General features: G+C 31.5%; 1 protein-coding gene across 1 annotated transcript in view; it reads left to right on the forward strand.

Annotated features, from left to right (window-relative positions):
• LOC107447920 (fatty acid synthase) overlaps positions 1–19,079 on the forward strand; it is a 78,359-nt gene extending 59,280 nt beyond the window's left edge. The window contains exons 20-26 of the mRNA XM_043045247.2: positions 2,360–2,479; positions 3,682–3,804; positions 6,323–6,555; positions 11,220–11,570; positions 14,347–14,590; positions 16,049–16,282; positions 18,791–19,079. Coding sequence (XP_042901181.1) covers positions 2,360–2,479; positions 3,682–3,804; positions 6,323–6,555; positions 11,220–11,570; positions 14,347–14,590; positions 16,049–16,282; positions 18,791–18,993 — 1,508 coding nt within the window. The 3' untranslated portion in view covers positions 18,994–19,079. The remainder of the gene's footprint in view (positions 1–2,359; positions 2,480–3,681; positions 3,805–6,322; positions 6,556–11,219; positions 11,571–14,346; positions 14,591–16,048; positions 16,283–18,790) is intronic.
• The last annotated feature ends 1,366 nt before the right edge of the window (positions 19,080–20,445 follow it).

Genomic DNA, 20,445 nt, shown 5'->3' on the forward strand with positions numbered 1-20,445 from the left:
TTCATATATCATGTGCAAAATTTAATTAAAAAAAAAAGGCACTACCACCACGAATGAGAGTTCTGTAGTTCTATTCCAGAGGGACGTCTAGTACAAAATCTATTTAAATTGTTCTTAGTTCTATGACTTTTTTGTATTTTTCATGCTCAGAGTGCAGAAATATTTTGATGCCTATGTTTCTATCGACAGTAAACCTTCAAACATAATGTCATGATCTCTTTCATGGGCCATTTATTTCTAGTACGGTAAATTAAACTTAATGTAAATTTTAACACGATATTTCTTAACAAGTGTCAGGACTTGCCGTCAAGGCCTGCAGTAACAGTTCAGAAAAACTAGTTATTTTTGATGGTACAGATAAATCTGTTTGACTTGAAGTAATTTCAAAACTTTATTAAATTAAAAAAAATTTGAACATTTTGAAGATCTCAATACAGCATTTGTCGTAATATAAAAACTAATATTCTCGTTGCTTGCCGTCTTCAACCATGATACAAACATTTACTACCAGTAGTTTTAAATGATTTCCACAGCCGTGAAACAACGCTGTGAGCGATGTCGAACTTCCTGGCAACATCTGTTATTTTTCGCCCTTCTTAGATCTTTCCAATAATTCGGCCAAACTTAAAATCATCTAAATGCTATGGGGAAGACATGCCGAAAATTTCAAGTTCGTCAACTAAATCTTTGCTGTAAAACTTTGACTTGAAACAACAACTCTCCACACGCGTCAAAACCTTTCAAGATCTTATCAGCGCTATCACGTGATGAACAGACGTGGAAAAAAAAATTTGCATACGCATAACTCTTCTTACTATTTCCCGCACTTATTCTAATTTTCCACATTTTGCTTCCTTGCATTTTGTGGTTGCTATGGATGATAGTGTTATCCGTCCTTAGCAATTGTCCAGCAGTGTATTTAGAGCAATCGAAATTTTAAGTTACTAAATCAGACACAAAAACATACTTTTTGTGAATAAACCATACCTTTTTTCCGCGTTATTCGGATTTCTGACCTCCGTAATATCAAGGGTAGCCACGATCTGGGAAATATGATACTATTAGTTTCGTCAGGAGAGTGATCCAAAGGTATTTAAAACTCGATTTCTCAGGAATTATTCAACCGAATTTACTCAAATTTTGTATTTTGCTATGTAAAATTAGATGCTTTGAAATGATGTAAAAAATTGTATACTTTACAATTCAAAATCTTTTCGACTATTATTAAATAAAATAATAAAAATCAATAAATATATGTTAAAATTTATTTTTTATGTGGAATTATTTTTGAATAAACGAATTTTACAATTTGCTGGCAATTTTATTTTAACTCTCTTAAAAGATGTGGCGAAATACACAAAAAGTAAAATTAACATTATGGGGTCGAAATTTTGGGTCGCTCTCCAGACAAAACTATGGGGACCGTATTTCCCAGATTGTGGCTGATTTGGGGGGTCAGAAATATGAATTCGTCAAAAAAAGGTATGTTTATTCAGAGAAAGTACGTTTTTGTGTCTGATTTCGTATCTTAAAACATCGTCTGAACTTACTAATTAGCTTATTTAAGGACCCCCTCTTGAATCATTAAGATTGGGTCCAAAAACGTGAAGATTCGATCATTAGATCAAAAGTCATTCAGGGTGATCGATTTGTTTTTGCGCACTTACATTTTCACAAACAAAATTCATTCTCTTTTCTTATTTAGAAATTTGTTATAAGCACTTTTTAAAATTCTCGAGTTATTACGTCTCTAAATTTTGTCAGTTAAAACTATTAGTTACCTAATTTTAGATGATGTTTTCGAACCATGAACATTCCGGCCTAGCGTATTAATTTTTTTTCTTCAAATTATTCAGAGTGATTATATAATTTTATTTCCTGCGTTGAACTGCTGACCCGGTTCTGAGTTTACAACTATCATCGTTCAGCTCAGTAGCCTAATAATTTTGAACCCAACCCAGAACGCAAGGAAACTCCAGGATCAAGCATTAAGACAAACTAGCCTTCGTAGAGGACTCTTTAATGGAACTAACCCACATGCGTTACATACAGATTACGTTACATGCATATTTGCGGTACATGCAGAGGAAAACTTCAGAAAATATCTCACGGTTAGCCTGACGGCAAAGGGGTTCTAACCCATGATCCATCTAGCACTGATGATATTTTACGTCAGCACTGTAATAAGTGCCGGAGGCAGAATTCTTATCAACCAGCCACTGCTGGGATTCGAATCTTTGCAATCTCATTGTAAGAAGAATGTTCAATCCCCTTTGCAACTGCTGCTCATTGTAGATGATTAGTATTTTATTTTGTTGACTAACTATAAGTGTTAAACAATTTCTTTCACAATTTAAAGGTAATGAACAGAAAAGAAGATATCTACGCCGACTTTTCCCTCAACTGAAAGAGGAAAACATCGGAAGCTCGAGAAATAAAAGTTTTGAAATTATGATAAAAAATAGAACAGGGGGAAAAGGTAAGAATCATATATTTCCTTCCGGCTTTCTGTCGTGGAACAATAAGGTAGTTCTCACATTTTATTTACATTAACAAATCAGCAACAATAATGATTTATAAAAAATATAATAAAAATATATTATAATGTATTAAAAATATTAAAATACTAAAAATATATATTGTATGTAACTAAATAAATATATTCGTTTTTGTACTTAAAGGCCAAACTGATGAAACTTAACAAAATTATTATTTTTAAAACCTTCAATAAGGTTTTCTTGCAAAATAGAAAGAAAGGAAGCTTCTTTAAGGCCAACATTTAAAACTAATTTCTTTTTTTGTGTGATATTTTTAAAGACCCTTCCCCATTCTTATTAAGAAATTTCTTAAACAAGATTATTCTTGCTTAAGAAAAATCCTATGCATACTTCAAACTTACATTCAATTAAAAATAAATTAAACTCGTCTTTTATGAAAACATTAAACTCGTCTTCTAACTGTGCTAACTACCGCAGAGGGGCGCTGCATACGTTAGAGAAAAAAGTGCTTACCTTTTCTCGGTCTTTAAAAGGAGATAAAAATGCATAGCTTATCTTTCTCAAACAATGAGTGGAGAAACTATGATTAATAAAATTAATTTTATTGGAGGCGAATAATGTCTCTCCAAAAAATCTTTTCCCTTTTGTAAGTCATTTCATTGGAAGTCGGATATTCAAATTATGTATCCACAGCAACTGAAAATTTTAAATCAAAATTTCTAACTACACTAATATTTAGTGAAATTTTAATAGTTATTCCATGTTACAAAAATGTATCCAATATTTACTTTAAAAAAAATGTGTGACAATTAATAAAGTATACTCTTTATTCGGGCATCTTCTTTAAAAGTCGAAGACAAAATTATCGAACTCTATATTAAGCCATAACAGAATGAAACGAAATTATCATAAACGGATGAGGGCTGATTAACATCCGCCATTCCTGAGTACAAAATAATTTTCATTATACAGGCGTCAATGTAATATGTTTCAATTTAAAAATATTTTTTCAACACATAAATTTTTTATACTTCTAAAAAAAAAAAAANAAAAAAAAAAAAAAAAAAAAAAAAAAAAAAAAAAAAAAAAAAAAACGACGATAGACCAACGATAAAGTAAAATTTCCATAAAAACTTTCTCAGCAATACTTATTTCAGGCTTATCTTTTTTTGTATTCCTGTAGGAGTAGATATCGTTCTGAATTCTTTAGCTGACGACAAATTCCAGGCAAGTGTTCGCTGCGTCGCCACACATGGAAAATTTTTGGAAATTGGAAAATATGATTTATCACTCAATAGAAAATTAGGTAAATATGTTTCGTAATTAATTTTATGCTGAAAGTATATTTTGTTTAACAACAAATACAAATATAAACTAAATTAGTTATAGATTAACTCTTTATTCCTAGAATTTTTCAAAATGGGCGAAACTTTTTCCTCCATTAAATATTCAAAATTTTCATAAAATTTCTTAATTTCGAACTTATACCACTTTATAAAACTTCAATTAAAGTATTAAGCATTTAATACTTTGTTTTATAACTAGTTGAAAATGTTAACGAATCAATCAAAAAATTTGAAAAACTTACTTGTAAAATTGATCAAGATAGAAATCTCAGAATTGAAGAATGAAATTGAGGAATAATAAAATGCTGTCTTCGAACGAAATTTCTTAAATAATTTCTTTGGTAATGTTCATCTTTAAATAATTGTGTGTTGTGAACTAGCAATGATAAACGGGAAATCATATAACAGGGATAGCTATATAGAAATAATATTAGTGGGTCTTATAAGTCCAGCCAGAACATAATGGGTTAAGAGTCTAAAAAAATTAATATATGCGTGTGAAAAAAAATTAATTATTTAATCCTTATTTAATGGGAAATAAGCGATATGTCGCAAAAATCTATAAAAAATCGGTTATATTAGTTAAATCAATCTTGAAATTAAATCGAATACCCACGGAAAAATCAGCAAAACCTAAAAATTCAAGAGTTAAAAGCAATTCAAAATCGCTAAGAATCGAATCTTGTGACCGAAAACAAGGCGTGGTTTCGTATGACGTCACTCTACACGAAGCATTGATGATTTTCCATATCCATTTCGTATCGTGAATTAAAATTACTTTCTAGAATTAAAACATTCTACTCTGTCATATCTTATACTTAAATTAAATGCTCTAGGTTACATTCTAACAGAGTAACAAAAAGCAATTAATAAAATAAGAAGTTTTTGCCCAACTAAATATCACTTTCAGCAAATCGCACTTCAGCATGTCTGCACTCTTTTTATTTTTGAAGGCTGTGAGAAAAGAAGCAGATATTTCGAATGTTCTATGTTTAGTTGATGAACCCTTTTAATGGTAGGGACAGTTTTATTACGTCATGTTTGTTACCATAGTCAGTTTCGCAAAAATATTTATTTATTCATTAATTCAATTGGCTAACTTTCATTACTAAGTGTTAAGTCTAAATCAAATTGAATTTTAATATTTTTTAGAATTATTTAGTTTTCCGAATTTTTATACTTTGAAATGTCAAGTTTGTTACACTATCTTATAAATGAGACATGAAAAACTTGCAACAGACATGACATTAGTTACAAGCTTTTTCATTAAAAAATTTGATGTATGTGGTATTAATAATATTAAAATTATGTCTGAAATATTGCTATCTTAAATGTATAAAAATAAAAGGAATAATTGTAACAAACATGACAATTTGCATTATATCCGACCAAAAAATCAACTAAATCAAAAAAAAAATTTTTTTTTATAGGGAAAGAGCACAAAAACATTTAAATAGTATTAAAAAAGTACATGCTTATTGATTTTTAAAAATTGAATATTCTTTTTTTTTCTTTTTTAAAATTTTAAACTACATTGAATTATGAAAATGATGCATATTCTGCTTTAAAATGAACTGAACTGAATTGCTCCACTGCTAAATTTATAATAAATCTGTATTAACAATGATCAAGGCATTCATAGCAGTTTTTAAAAAAAATAATAAAACTTGTTTAAATGCACTAAATAAACGTACTTTTAAACTTCGATTTAAAGAGCCTGGAGGATATGTCAAGAATCAATATATTGAACAATTTTCTATCGCTTCACATAGTTTGAATTCTAATCATAGAGTTCAGTTTTCTTCTGCTAAACTCATTAAACACTGATCTTCAACTACCGAACTTGATTTCTGGGAATCACTCCATATTTTGAAAAATTCTGATATTTTAGTTAATAATCTTTCAAGTATCCCACCCTATCCCTATGTAAGGAAATCTATTCTAAGATCTGGCGTCTGCGCCAAATCCTCTCACATCCGTCTCTTTTTAGCATCTTGTTCAAATATGTTGCTTAGTCCTGATTGGTTAAACCATGTTGTACGCGTTTATCTCTTTGTCTTTCTAATGCTGTTTGGTGTTTAGACACCGAGGAAAGTTCTTGTCTGGAGAACCAAAACTATAGTATGTTCATTTCTGTATTTGATTCACGCATTTTTGTGTTTCATTCACTTTTGTTTTCACTTTAGTCTATCGTAAATTAGTTGCAGACAACAAAATTTCTTAACTCTTGGTAGATAAGGGGGAAAAATTCATTTTAAATAGATTCTCTCAAAAATTCTCCAAAATCCGTAAATTTTTAGTACTCAACCACAAAACCACCGTGATTTTGACTAAGAAATCATTAAATTACAGATAAATCGTAATAGTCGACCACCTTATGTTAACTTAATTTTTAAACTTTTTATTTTATTTTCTCATAATGATGTTTTTATTTTGTTTGTTCAATATAATAGAGCACATTTATTTCGTCTCTCACAGATATGAAGGTATTCCTTGAAAACATTAGCTTCAAAGGAATAATGCTTGATGCGCTGTTCGATGACACGCCTCGAAATCGGTCGCAATTTTCGAAAATTATGGATCTAGTAAGAGAAGGTATAAAAAGTGGTGTAGTCCAACCGCTCCATAGAAGTGTATTTAGAAGAGACGAAATTGAAGCTGCTTTTAGATTTATGTCCAGAGGTATACATGTTGGGAAAGTTCTCATAGAGGTTAGTTCATTTTGAGAGTTATTTTATGCGATATTTATAATCCGTTGCAAGTTAAGAAACGATCATTGCGGTATAAGATTTAAGTAATCATCTGCGACTGCATATAGTTATTTAGTTATCAAATTATACAAATATGCTTTCTTAACTATGTAAAAGCTTTTAAAAGTTAAACATGTCAGACAGAAATTTAATTCGTGCTATCTTTTGAGATATATAAATCATAGAAATTTAAAAAAATAAAGATTTCATAGCCCTATACTGGAATCCTAGACTTAAAATATTTCGATACATAGGGACAACATTTGTTCTTGAATAAGAAACAGCTAGGGGAGAGTCGGGTAGCCCCGCCCACTTAAAGAGTATTGCTTATATTTCTGTATAATATTGAGTATCAATTAATATTTTTGTATGTTTCTATTCTTTTATCATCTAATTAAATCATGCAAAAAGAATAAACCAAAAAAAGAATAAGTTTAACTTAAAAAAATAGAAATTTAAAGAATTTGACTACTGTATTCAACATATTCTATTGTTTACGATGTTACCAGCTGCATAAATACTTGAAACTTTGAAAATAATCTTTTTTTAATGTAACAATTAATGTCCGATGGCCCATTGACTTGAAAAAATATTCTATACATATGAAATTGACAGTGGGCGAGGGTAACCGACACTCCCCTATATGTTGCAAGAACATTGGATTTGATCAGATCACCAAAAATGACGCGTCTTATGCTGACACGCTCTGAACTATAATCAAATAAAAGATTTTTTGTTTTATTTTACTGCAGAAGAAAATCGTCTGAAAGAAACAATTGGGTACTTGCGCTGTAAGAAGATCTCGGATACCCATACATGTGACCTATGACGTCAGCTGATAGTCATTAGCAAAATGGCGTGTTGAGCTACGTTTCTTTACATATGTAAGAATGTTAATTAACGTGAAATTAATTAAATAAAGCACCATAGGGCCGAGATAGCACTGAGGTTGGTAGGGCACTGAACCCATGTCCAAGAGTTCGTGGATTCGATCCCCGCCAGCCGAAGACTCCCAGTGTAGTGAGTGGTGACTGATGCACGTTAAATCTGTCTAGTCAAAAAGCCCTCCATGTTCCCATAACAACTCAATACCTCTGGGGGTATTGAGCCAGGAGTTTCCTTGTCTTCTGGATTGGTTCAAAATTACAAGGCTACGGAGTTAAACATTAGTAGTCGTAAACACAAAATTGTTCAACGACGGGCACCATATCGCACCTCGAATTTGTTGAAATATAATTCTGTATCGTCAACGTCTTTTACCTAGCTTAGATTTATTACTTGTTTATGTATTTTATTGTAACCGTGATATATATTTTTGTATTGTGTATCTGGCGACTTTGATGCATAATTAGTTTGTTTATGTTCCCCACGGCTTCGTGCCCGTCTTTGTGTTAAATAAGAAATATATGGCGAAAAAATTGAAATCTTTGTGAAAGAATATAGATTATGTCACTGAAAAAATTTGATACTTGACGGGCTTGGCTTCCTCGAAATTGGACGGAACAGTGCTAACGTAAACAAATGTCACGTTTCAACAACCAGGACCGAGATACCCACAATGCGTCACTTGCAGGTATCCCATTATTGTTATTCTTTATCATTATTATTCTTTCATCAGTTTCCTTAGATATGAACAGAGAGATGTAAATTTGTTACGATTTTTAGACATCATATTTATTAAGTCTTAGTACTTGCTAATTGATTAATTTTGCTAATAACTGTTATTATTAATAATAAGAAAGCAAGCAAAAAGGAGGTTGTGTAACGTCGTTTCAAGAGTTGGCAATATTGATATACGTACACGCTGGGAGCTTTTCATCCATTTGGCTTGCACTTAGATGCAAACAGGATCTTTCTATAGGAATAGTGGTTTTTTCTTAACTTGCAACAAAGTATTTAGTCTAACTCTAAAACTTTAAATAATATACTCTTTATAAGAAATGTTTACATTATTTTTGTGAAGCAATATCTCTTAAATATGAATGAGGCGGCGTCTCTTAACTATTTCCGTTAGAATGTTCATTATATGTTTGCCTCGTAAGTAAGGTGATCTCTGAAGCAAGAAGAGATTGTTCAACTGGTTCTAAAACGTAACGGGCTTTGCTTTGCGTATGTTCTAGAAAGGAAAAGCGTAGCATAGCCTTGACCCGCCCCCGCAAGGGGTCATCCAGGAACATCAGTGACCCAGAGTTACAAGAGCTCCTCGAAATCATCGTGGTGGAACGAGTGGTGCATGGACACAGTAGCGCTTGGTCCTGAACCACGCACGACAAAAGCGATACAAATCGCCTCGACAGGCAGAGGAGACCAGACTAGAAAAGACCACAAGGCAGCAGTATCAAATCCACTGTAGGCACTCAGGCCCAAGAAGACACTCTTCGACTGAAAAGGTCTTGCGTCCCACAGTTTGAATTTTATTTTAACAATTCAAAAAGTGATTGCCAACTTGGTGTGGTGATCTCATAGTCATAGCAAATATGAGGCCTTTTAATGAGGAAAATATTTACGTTTTCGCTATAAGCTCGGTTAACAGTTAATTCAGCTATCTCACAAAATTAAAATTTGACAAGTTGTCTGTTTTGGAGAAAGAATTTGAAAATTAATTTCTACAGAGGTGGCCTGTTTTTATGAATATTTTTAAAAAAATGTTTTCCTCTTATTTTCAAAGGTATTGCTTGCTGGCTCTGGTTTCCAATGCCATGATTTTCACCATGCTCCAAATTACATAGCATAAAAAATTTAATTGAAAATAATTTATTAAAACTAGAATTTTCTTGATAAAACAAATTTAAACGAAATTAAATAAGCATTTTACCTCAACAATGTTAAATTAAACCTTATAAGAAATTTTTTAATCTCTAATATTTTAACCTCGCATATTTAAAATCAACCATTAATAATAGGCCTAGATAGAAACGACAACTTAAATTAATTCGTATTTGACACAAACCTAATTTTTTCCAGAGAAAAAAAAAACTAAATAAATATTTGAAAAACACAACTTAATATCTACCTGTCTTAGACATCGAAAGAAATACTACAAACTAACATACAGTTTAGGTATAATTCAAACTACTACAAACTAACTTACAGTCAGTCTAGGTATAATTAAAAGTAAATGGTCTGACTTATAAAAAAAACTGAGATAAAAATACGCTTTTTACAATTTTGTTCACATACTCTTAAAAAAAAACATCATTCTGCTTATTAATTTACTATATTTTCTTGCACAAATTTGAAAATTAAATAGAGGTCTATCCATTTATTAAATAACTGGCCTCCTGCAGCGACCAGCTGGTTCGTCTAAACCAGTGTTTCCCAAACTTATGACTTTTGTCGTGTACCCTTTCTAAATTTTTCGTAACTGTGTGTACCACTAATAAAAAAAAATTTACTATAAAAAATTGCACAAAAGTTAAAAATCACAACCGGCTGTTGAAACCACTAATTATTAACTGTTAACTCTGCAAAATATAGCCAATAGAAAAATATGTAATCGTAAATTTTCATGGCTAGCTTTGTTTTTTAAAAAAATATTTTGAAATTTCCGTTTGTTGCAAGATATTTCGCATAAGAACGCGTACCCCCGCTAAACTGTTCCCGTACCCCTTGGGGTACGAGTACCACACTTTAGGAAACACTGGCCTAAACGAACGGAGTCAACGTTTCACTACTCCACATTGATTCTGCTGCATTGCTCTGATTCTATGATTTAAGTATTATCGAAACAAATTGAAGTGATAGGGTAAGAATCGTGCACGGACTGCCCACTGTCTTTAATTTTAATGTCGTCACTTTCGGGTTACCGCAACTTTTGTTGAACATTATGTGATCGATTCTTGGTTTATTTTCATATATATTCGTCTATTTCCAGATAGCTGAATATAAGAGTTGTCCCCGATTGTAAACTATTTCTGAAAGAAAAGATTGCGGCCAGATGTGCATTACTAACATTTCGCAAACATTTTCGATTTAGTTAAGATCTGAGACTCGCGATGCCAGGAAAGTTAAGTTTCTAATTCATTGGCAAGTGTGTGTAGCCTACCTACCAACATGTCCCAAAAACAGGATGTCCGATCGGGCAATCGAAATCCATTTTAAATGGTGGTAACCAACAATTTGACTCCATCCATCATATACTTATCACGATCCAGTTGTTATCGAAATGTAAAGTAAATAGAATATCCAACACACACCATTACATTAAAACCTTTATATAGTTATTGAAATAAATTTAATTATGATCAAACATGTATACGCATTTGAACTCAAACTGAAATAACAAGATAGTAATTCTTTTCGGAGAGCAAAAACTTATTCAAAAGTCTCTTATTTCGATACTTCACATTAGACAAATTACTTATCACTAAAAGGAATATTTACTTATTTTTATTAAAAAAATAATAATAATTTTTTTTTGGACAAAAGAAAAATGAACAGAGGGTGGGGCACTTCCGCAATAAGCTTCTATCACCATCAAAATTCCTTGTCTTGCGAAAGTGGCAAAAATCGAATTATTTTCTCCACTTAAAAAATGTTGTATTTTTATATCTTTATTTTATTATAAAAATATAATGTCAGATTATGATAAATAACCAGCATTGTGATGCGGTGCATCATTTTAGATAAGAGATGAAGAACCGTCGAAGATTACACCACCAAAATGCTTAACAATGCAAGCGATTCCGATCACCTACTTCTATCCTAGTAAATCCTATATAGTAATAGGAGGCCTAGGCGGTTTTGGAATGGAAGTTACAAAATGGATACTGACGAAAGGTGGAAAGAACATCTTCATAACTTCTAGAAGAGGAGTCAGTACTCCCCATCAAAAATATTGGCTCAACAAATGGAATAGAAAAGGCAGCGTTGTTCAAGTCTTAACGCTTGATGTTTCAAAACAGCATGAAGCAGAACAGTTGCTTAAAGAGGCTTCTAAATTAAGTGAAATTGGAGGGATATTCAATTCCGCAGTAGTAAGTATAAATTCAATTTTGTTCACTTATAGTACAAGAAAGGAAAGAGCCGGAATCGGTAGGACGTTGGGCTCGTGTTCTTGAGTTCGAATCCCGCAGGCCGAAGAATCCCCGTGTATTAAATGATGACTGGTGCACGTTAAATCTGTCGAGGTCACAAAGTTCCTATAACAAATCAATACCTCTGGGGGTACTCAATTGGAGACGGGTCGTTCTCTGATTCAGGTCAAAATTACGGTCTGTGGATAAATGAATGAAGTATGACTGGGTGCTCCCTGCAAAAAGGGCTGTGACTTATGTGGCTAAAGTCGTATTCTTGGCCATAGATCGCGCCACTGAAAAAAAAGAAACACATCCTCTGTTATAGCTTGATTTCACGCGGGCTTGCTGATATTGGCAAATTGTATAATTTACTACAAAACAAAAAGAAGGGGAGGCAATTTATTTTCAGGACTAATCTACTTCTCACAACGTTATGATTTGTACTTATTTTTCGAAGTAACCACTACATGATGTAATTCACTTCTGTACAGAGCTGTAAAAGAAATTTCAGGAACAGCTGTCAAAGTTCAATTTCGGAATGCTCTTCAACTCTAAAGCTCTTAAACATCTTTAAACCGTTGAATTATAAAATTTTCCAGCTTCAAAAACAAAATTTTCATGTGAGTTATCTCAAGATTATGGTGAATGATTCTTTTCCACAACCACGAAACCTAAAACATATGCTAAAGAGAAAAGTAATTAAGGACAGTCGTAGTCGCAAAGAAAACCTAAGTGTCGAAAGAGAACTTTTAAAACTGTTTCTGAAACTTTCATATCATAGTCCAGAAATGCATAAATTATAGTAGGTCACTGTTTCCCAAACTTATAACTTTTGCGTACCCTTTCTAAATTTTCGTAACGCTGTGTACCACTAATAAAAAAATGAATGTATATTTTACTATAAAAAAATTGCACAAAAGTTAAAAATCACAACTGGCTGTTGATACCACAAATTATTAGCTGTTAACTCTGCAAAAAATAGCCAATAGAAAAATACGTAATCGTAAGCTTTCATGGCTAGCTTTATTTTCAAATAAAATTTTTTGAAATTTTCGTTTGTTTCAAGATATTTCGCATAAGAACCCGTACCCCTGGGGGTACGCGTACCACACTTTGGGAAACACCGTAGTTGGTGGACATTACTTGTTGTTATCTTATGCAACAGGTCACTACTTACAAGTCTATTTAAGACAGAAGGGTGTGCTTTTTCTTGTATTCCACTGGCGTAACCTATGGCCAAGAATTCGACTTCTGACACACACACACATACGCCACAGCCCGTTTCACAAGGATACATTCCCACACCATCCATCAATCTGCATATCATAATTTTGACCTGAACCAAAGCACGCTCAATATCCGAACCAGTACTTCCAGAGGTATTGACTTGTTAAGGGAATTTGGAAAACTTTGTGACCCCGACCGATTTAGTGTGTTCCAGTCACCATTTTGTACACGAAGATTCTTCGGCCAGCGGGGATTGAACTCAGAACCCCTTTATCATAGGCCTACCAACCAGGATATCTCATCCCCAGGTGGACATTGCTTGGAAACGTATATTAAATGGGTATATAAACAAATAGAGTTTTCAGGAGGTATTAGGCCTGGAAATTATATTCGCACCTTATCAAAATCCTATCAGATTGCAAATTCTTCGTTCTAATTATTTATCAGACATACTTTTCCGACACTTCCCTTTAATATGCTGTTAGCTATTTTATTAAAGAGCGATTTTCTTCAGTAATGATTCTTGTATGTACGAGCTAAGATTACTGGATATGAATTGGGTTTCAAAATTCACAGAAGTAATTTTGATAGAGAAAGTCAGGGGAAAAAAAAATTTCCATCTAAAATTGGTGATTTTTTTATTGATCTATAGAATGTACTGGTAAATAACTTCTATGTTTTATTTTCTTCTGGTAGTACATACTCTCTGAAATTCGCGAATTTTCGGACACCCAATATCATGTGCGTTAATTACAATTTGTCATAGGTCACAATTCTTATACGTAAAAAACTCTTCCATGAACAGAACATCAAGCTGGTTTTGTAAAAAATAAAGCTTCTTTAAAAAAAAAAAATTAGATTGAAAAAAAAATGAAAAAGACTACTCTTGATCACTATCACTTAAAGAGGTTTATCTAGTATAATTTTAATAACTTCTATTAAAACTGAAATGAGAAAAAATGGAATTCTTAAAATGGAAGTAAGTAAATACTTAAGCAGGAAATTGTATTAATACTAATAAAAAAATATGTAGCTATAAAAAACTTTACAATGTATTAATTTTAAAGCAAAAATTTAAGGCTTGAACTTTTAGCTTTGAAATTAACCTCAACTAAAATTAGTGGAATTTACACTTCGTGCATAGAGAGTCCTGACAGTAACAATTAGTTCCTGACTTCTAATAAAAATTCAAGCAAAAGTAAAAAATTTCACACAAATTTAGTCATGATCTAATATTTCAAAAAGATTGTTCCATAGCCATTAATTGCTATCATAATAAAAATTATGCAAAAATTGGACAATAAAAAAATCACCCAACTATTATTAATGATACCTAATTTTTCGTAATAAGTACCTGATACTAAAATACTGATAAAAATTTCGGAGGATAGCTATTGAAATTTGAGGACTATTCCTCAAGTTTTGAGAACGTCCGGTCACCTTAATCATATCACATTCTCACAAATTTCGACCAATGATCAGGCTTTCTTATATTTAATAATTATAGGTGTTAAAAGATGCCTTCATGAATTGTCAGAGTCCAGAGAGTTTCAAAGATGTTTGTGCCCCCAAAGCAGCTGCAACAAAGATATTGGATGAATTGACCAGAAAAATGTGCCTCAATTTAGATTTCTTCATTTGTTTTTCCTCAGTCAGTAGTGGTCAAGGTAATGCTGGACAGACTAACTATGGTTATGCTAATTCAGTAATGGAAAGGATATGTGAAGAAAGGAGAAAATCTGGGCTTCATGGTAATCCTTTAACTATATGATTGTATTCAGAGAGGCAATGTCATAAAAAGTTGTCTGTAATTTTAATATTTTTGCTTATTATGCAAGTCAAAACAACAGTTCATCTGATATCGGTATGTTTATTGTTACGATCGAAAAGTTTTTAAATTCTTTTAAAAGGTGGCACCTTTTGCTTATTTTCAGTCAGTAATTGTCGAGATTACGTTGGGCAGGCTAACTATGGTTTCGCTAATTCAATAATGGAAATAATAATCGAAGAAAGAAGATCTGGTGGTAATTCTCAAAACAAAATGAACTAAAAAATTATCGAAAACTTTCTCCACTTTACAGTTCTGAGTAAAGCAAGAAATTTTAATATCGCTAAAAGTCAAAATGCTGCTATAATTTTTATTTTACCACGACTTTCATCTTTGTACTATTAAGATGAAAAACAAAGCTTCATTTTGTATTTATTTTAATTTTTTAGCACATATGAATTTAGAGAACTTAAAAACAGTCTCGAAATGTATTTTCGATTCTTCGGTGCAAAATAACAAAGGAGACGAATAATTTTTTAAATACAGATGTTTGGTACTAGGTGCAATATAGTGATAGGCCTCATTTTCATTAACCTCTTAAGGCAAAAGTTTTTTTTTTCCTTTCTAAAAACCAATAAAAAATTTTTTTTTTTTTTTTTTTGGGACAGAAAATGAATATATAGGTGTAGTATAAGTTACTTTTCACAATTTCAGAAGTGGGGGGTGACTAGGGAGAGGTGCTTGGTGTAAAAGTTATAAAAAAATTATTGTACAAGAAAAGTTTAAACAATTTCATTACAGGTTTATTTTGAATTTAAAAATATTAAAATCTAATTAAATCAACTCAAAAGATCACCTTCATCGCTAAAACTTTCTGATAAATTGGCATATTCAAAATTGTCGGAATCACTCATTAATGAATAACTTTCTCAAAACAAGTTTTAGTAAAAATTAAATTATATAATTTATATAACAAAGAATTCCTAACAAACTTATAGCTAATCATCAAAATCTACAACATGGTTTACACAAGAAAAATGCTGCATAGTGGTGTCATTTATGGTAAATAAATTTAAATATAATCTAGCCTATCCATTTTTACTAGAATAGATCTCAGATGGGCATTAGAATTAAAAAAACAAGATTGCTCGTATGAGACACGGTAATATGTAAATTTGCCGGTAACTTTCGCCTATGTCAGGCATGGGCAAATGCCTTAAGAGGTTAAACAACTTGGTATTGCTTCGAGTTAAGTACTTAATAAATTTTCAGAATTTCTACTAAATAACAACAAAAAACACTGAAACATTTTATTTCCTTTATGGAAATAATTGTATTTTTCATATATATTGCCCTTTTTATCAAAAAAATTTCTGCTAATTTTATTATGCTAAGGTTTTATTATTAAATAAAATGTTGGAAAATGCTTTCTGTATTTCAGGGCTTGCTATTCAGTGGGGCATTATTGGTGATGTTGGCCTTGTACACAGAAATACGAAAATTGGTGCCGGGCTACCTAGTTTACAAGCCCAAAACGTTCAGTCCTGCCTGGAAACGTTAGACTTGTTCTTCAAATTTGAACATCCTGTATTGACTAGCTATGTGTCATCAGTTGATTCGAAGAAAACAAAAAGGCAAACTGTTGACGTCTTTAATCAGATTACAAAACTTATAGGTGAGTCTTAATTGTTTTTTTAAAACTGATTTTTTTAAAGTATTATTGTTAAGAATTGGTTTAAATTGTGAATTAAAATAATGGAATAACAAGTGCTTATCGTAATTAGATAGCTTAATTGTCATCCCACAGACAAAAGAATTAAGTGATCAAGGCCAAGAATCTTTCACACATAAACTGCATTTCTAATCAGTAACAATGGTCTAGAATATAAATATGCTTTTATCTTTATTCAACTTTTGCAAGCATAGTGATGATTGATATTTACTTTCATAATTGATACTGATGATTTGAAGTGATTGATTTTGAGTTTTGACAAGTGCTGTCGTATGATCGGTCATTCAATGTGTTAATCTGAATTTTACGTTTTTTTTTTTTTTTTTTAAGCCNTTTTTTTTTTTTTTTTAATGTTTGCATAATCTGTCTTGCTTTTTAGATTAACTGGACTAAATATAATTCTAATTAGTTACGCGACATATGTAAGGGAAATTACTGTAATCAAACTAATAATACAAGATTCATTCAAAAAAAGAAATTCATACTAATGTAATTTTTAGGATCGAGGTAAATTTATATCTATATAAATTTTTTTTCGCAGTAGAAAAATCGTTTGCTAATATTTTCGTCAAAATGCAGTTTGTTATGCTGAATTTACGATTTTATCTTATTTGGCTAGGCGGCGAATGCATAGCATGTCTCTGCTTTTGATTGAAAAAGAAAATTCATTCTTTATAATTGTGAGTATTAATTAATAAAAGCATAATTAATAATTTTATTGTTGTCACAGTGATGTGTGACGTTTTTTTTCTAATTGTTTTAATTAATCCCTTTTTAGTTTAATGTTGGTTGTTTAATGTCACAGTGTCGTGGTACGATTTTTTTTGTCCGGAATTTAACTTAAATTTTAATTCTAATTCAACCTTTCATAGTTTATAATATTTGCACTTTTCTTTTTTTATTTCTCTTCACTTTTTCTCTGTGAAGAGAATTGGAAATGTCTCTTTTTACTCTTAAGTTAGCAACACATTTTGTGTTTTTCTCCTTTTACAATTCAAGGTCGTCTGACCCCACTGTCCTTCAAGGACGAATTCTCTTCCCTCACATTCTATTTACGTCACCACTTAAATTCTTTTCCCATCACTTTCAAGTAACCTTCAAATTTTTTGCACGTAGTGACTCTTCCGGTCGGTTTTTCTAGATTTTTCCAGAATTTTTTAGCGTGTTCACGCCTTTCTTGTATGTGTGGGAGTACTATTTTGCACTGATTGGTGGTGACCTAATCGTGTAATAATCCCCCCATCCAATCACAGTCTTTCTCTCTCCTGCTTTTCAACTCGCATTTTCCCGCGCTTAAGTGACGCCATTATTATTAACGTTTTTGGTACTGAAAAGTACACACTTCTCTCGGGGATTGCGGTGCGGCTGGTAAGCTGGCCCTCTTGGTCAGCGAGCCACGCCAAACCACCCCAAAGCTACTTTTTTTTGCCATTTTTTTTGATTTATCATTTTTTTTATTTTAGATCAATTTTGTGTTTAGCCAATTACTTCCCTTTATTATTATAACTACACCCCTCCCCACTCAGGGGATTCGATTGTCCTCTGTAAAAAAAAAGTATTTTAGAAATTAAATAAGTGAACCTGAATACCTTGTATTTTTTTTCTCAACGTCTTTGTCGTCCCTCGACGTCTTCATGTTTGTTCATCGAAGTGAGTAACTCATTTTTTTTCTTTGTATTTATTTGACTAGAGGATAGTTACAACTTATTTATTGTTGTGTATAAATTTCATAGTTGTTATTCAGTCGTCCCTTAACTTTATCTTGACCACGAGCCCTTGCTGTTGGGTTAAATTCACGTGGCACTTAAGCAATTGTCCTTCCACTATTTTTCGATCACTTTCGGCCATTTCTTTACATCAATTTAGGATGCTCCAAATTTATCATCAAAATTTGTTATTTAATTAATCTTTCATTTTTTTCTTGATTGTCTTAAACTTTATCGACTGAATACATCTATCAAATTTTACAACCCATTCTCTGTATATAATATATTTTAATCACTTAAATTTACTGCGGTACCTCTTTTTTTAAATTTATAATTACTTTAAACTTTGGTACATGAGTATTTGGAAAATAATTTTTCATTGGTACATATGAGATACTGCAAATAAATTTTAAAATTGGTACAATTGTATAATTCGTTTGCTTGATGTAATGCAATTTTGTATTTTGTGGCTCCTAAATCAAAAAAGTTTTCATTTGTTAAAACCGAATGTGTCTTTAATTTGTTTAACCGAATGTGTGAGACATGTATCCCTCAAATATTTAACGGTACCAACTAGGTATTCAATTTAAAGTAGCATCCATTTTCTGGAACACTTTTTGTGTAAATTTTAATTTCAGAGAAAAGTTTTAACAACTTATTTGAACAATTATATTATGAATATTGAATTTATGCATTATTGCCATTTCACAGTAGTAAATTATTTATTTATTTATGTTTATTACAGGAATGACGAAAGTAACCGAGTCTTTCCTTAATCGGACGTTTGGAGAAATAGGAATTGATTCTTTGTTAAGTGTCGAGATAAAACAACTTATTGAGAGTAAATTTGACCTGGCAATGACAATGCAAGAACTGTATCAAATGAAAATTCTGGAGATCAAAAAACTGTCTGAGAAAGGTGCGTCACCTATTAATGCATCTAATTGAATTTTTTTCTGTCTAAATTATCATTCTTTTAAATGATAAAAATCAATAGATATTGAACTAATAAATAATAAAGGATAAGAAAATTATTTGGTCAGTCTAATAATTATTTGGTGTGGCTGAATAATTTGATATTCAAACTAATGGACTAACATCTCTACTAATGAGTGTGTATTGTTCATTGTATACTTTCAACCAGAAACTATTTGTCACTACTAAGAATAAAATATTTTTCATATCTGAATCTGCTTGTGTGCTAAAGTCAGTCAACAGAAAAAAAAGTGACACACCCCCTAGGAAGCACAGTTTTCTATCAAGAAGAAAAATAAATCACTTAAACTACACTAAAAATTACGGTTTCTGGTTTTAGAGTAGCCAGAACAACAGATTTATTTTGGCTTTGAAGACAAAATTAAACCGAACTTAATGGGCAGTCAAAAATAATTCTTAACTGCCAGATGTGTGGAAGTTCATTTCTCGAAAAATACTAGCTTTCATTTTTCCTTATACGATGCCTAAGAAATAAACATCCATATCAGAATCATATTTTTTAAAATTAAAATAGCTTGTTTAATATTTATCAAATATTATATCTATATAATATTATTATATTATATAGACAGGGAACAAGAAATCCTGGTTTTGTATCAAAGAGCTCTCAGTTGACGCTCAATATTTTAGAAAGTGTTTTATTCTTAACTTAACTTGCAATTTTGTTGTATTTCTTAACTTGAATAATTTTCTGTGCATTAAAACTAACACATACTTCTGTTTTATAATTTATTTATTTTTGGACAGTATTACATTAAAAATAATAATTATTTTTATGCAATTTTATGTTACAGTAAAACCTCAATAATGAGTACGTTATATATAAAAAAATGTCCACAATCTCGAAAATTATCAGTCATTTTCAAAATCAAAGTAAATTTTTTTTGGTTATTTACATTTTAACGATCTCTGGATATATTAGTGTGCTGTTAGACATGGAGAAAAATATTTAACAATTATTTGAAATTTCCTTTTCATTTATGATATTGGCAAAGAAAAACTGATTAAGTCCAGTGGTGGTGCAGGGAATAGAGCCAACCTCTCATAGAAGAGAGAATGCTTTCACACGTGTTACCATAAATGAGATATCCAATCTCATAATGTAGAGGTATTGATAAAACGCTCATCTCCCAATAAGGTGACTCAGGTTCAAAACCAAGCAATGATTGGTTGACATAAATTCTGCACCAGGCTAGCAACGACCACAGTGCTTACGTAGAACACCCCCAGCGGTATCATAGACGGATCATGGATTAGAATCCCCTAACTATGGAAAGTTCTCATGGTTTTCCTCTCCATGTAATGTAAATATGGCTCAGTTCCACTGAAAAGTCTTCCAAGAAGGCTAGTTTGTTCCAATGCTTTAACAAGGAACCTTTGTCTTCTGGGTTGGGTTCAAAATTA

This window comes from Parasteatoda tepidariorum, chromosome 7, assembly GCF_043381705.1.
Source record: "Parasteatoda tepidariorum isolate YZ-2023 chromosome 7, CAS_Ptep_4.0, whole genome shotgun sequence".
NCBI classification, from domain to species: Eukaryota; Metazoa; Arthropoda; class Arachnida; order Araneae; family Theridiidae; genus Parasteatoda; species Parasteatoda tepidariorum.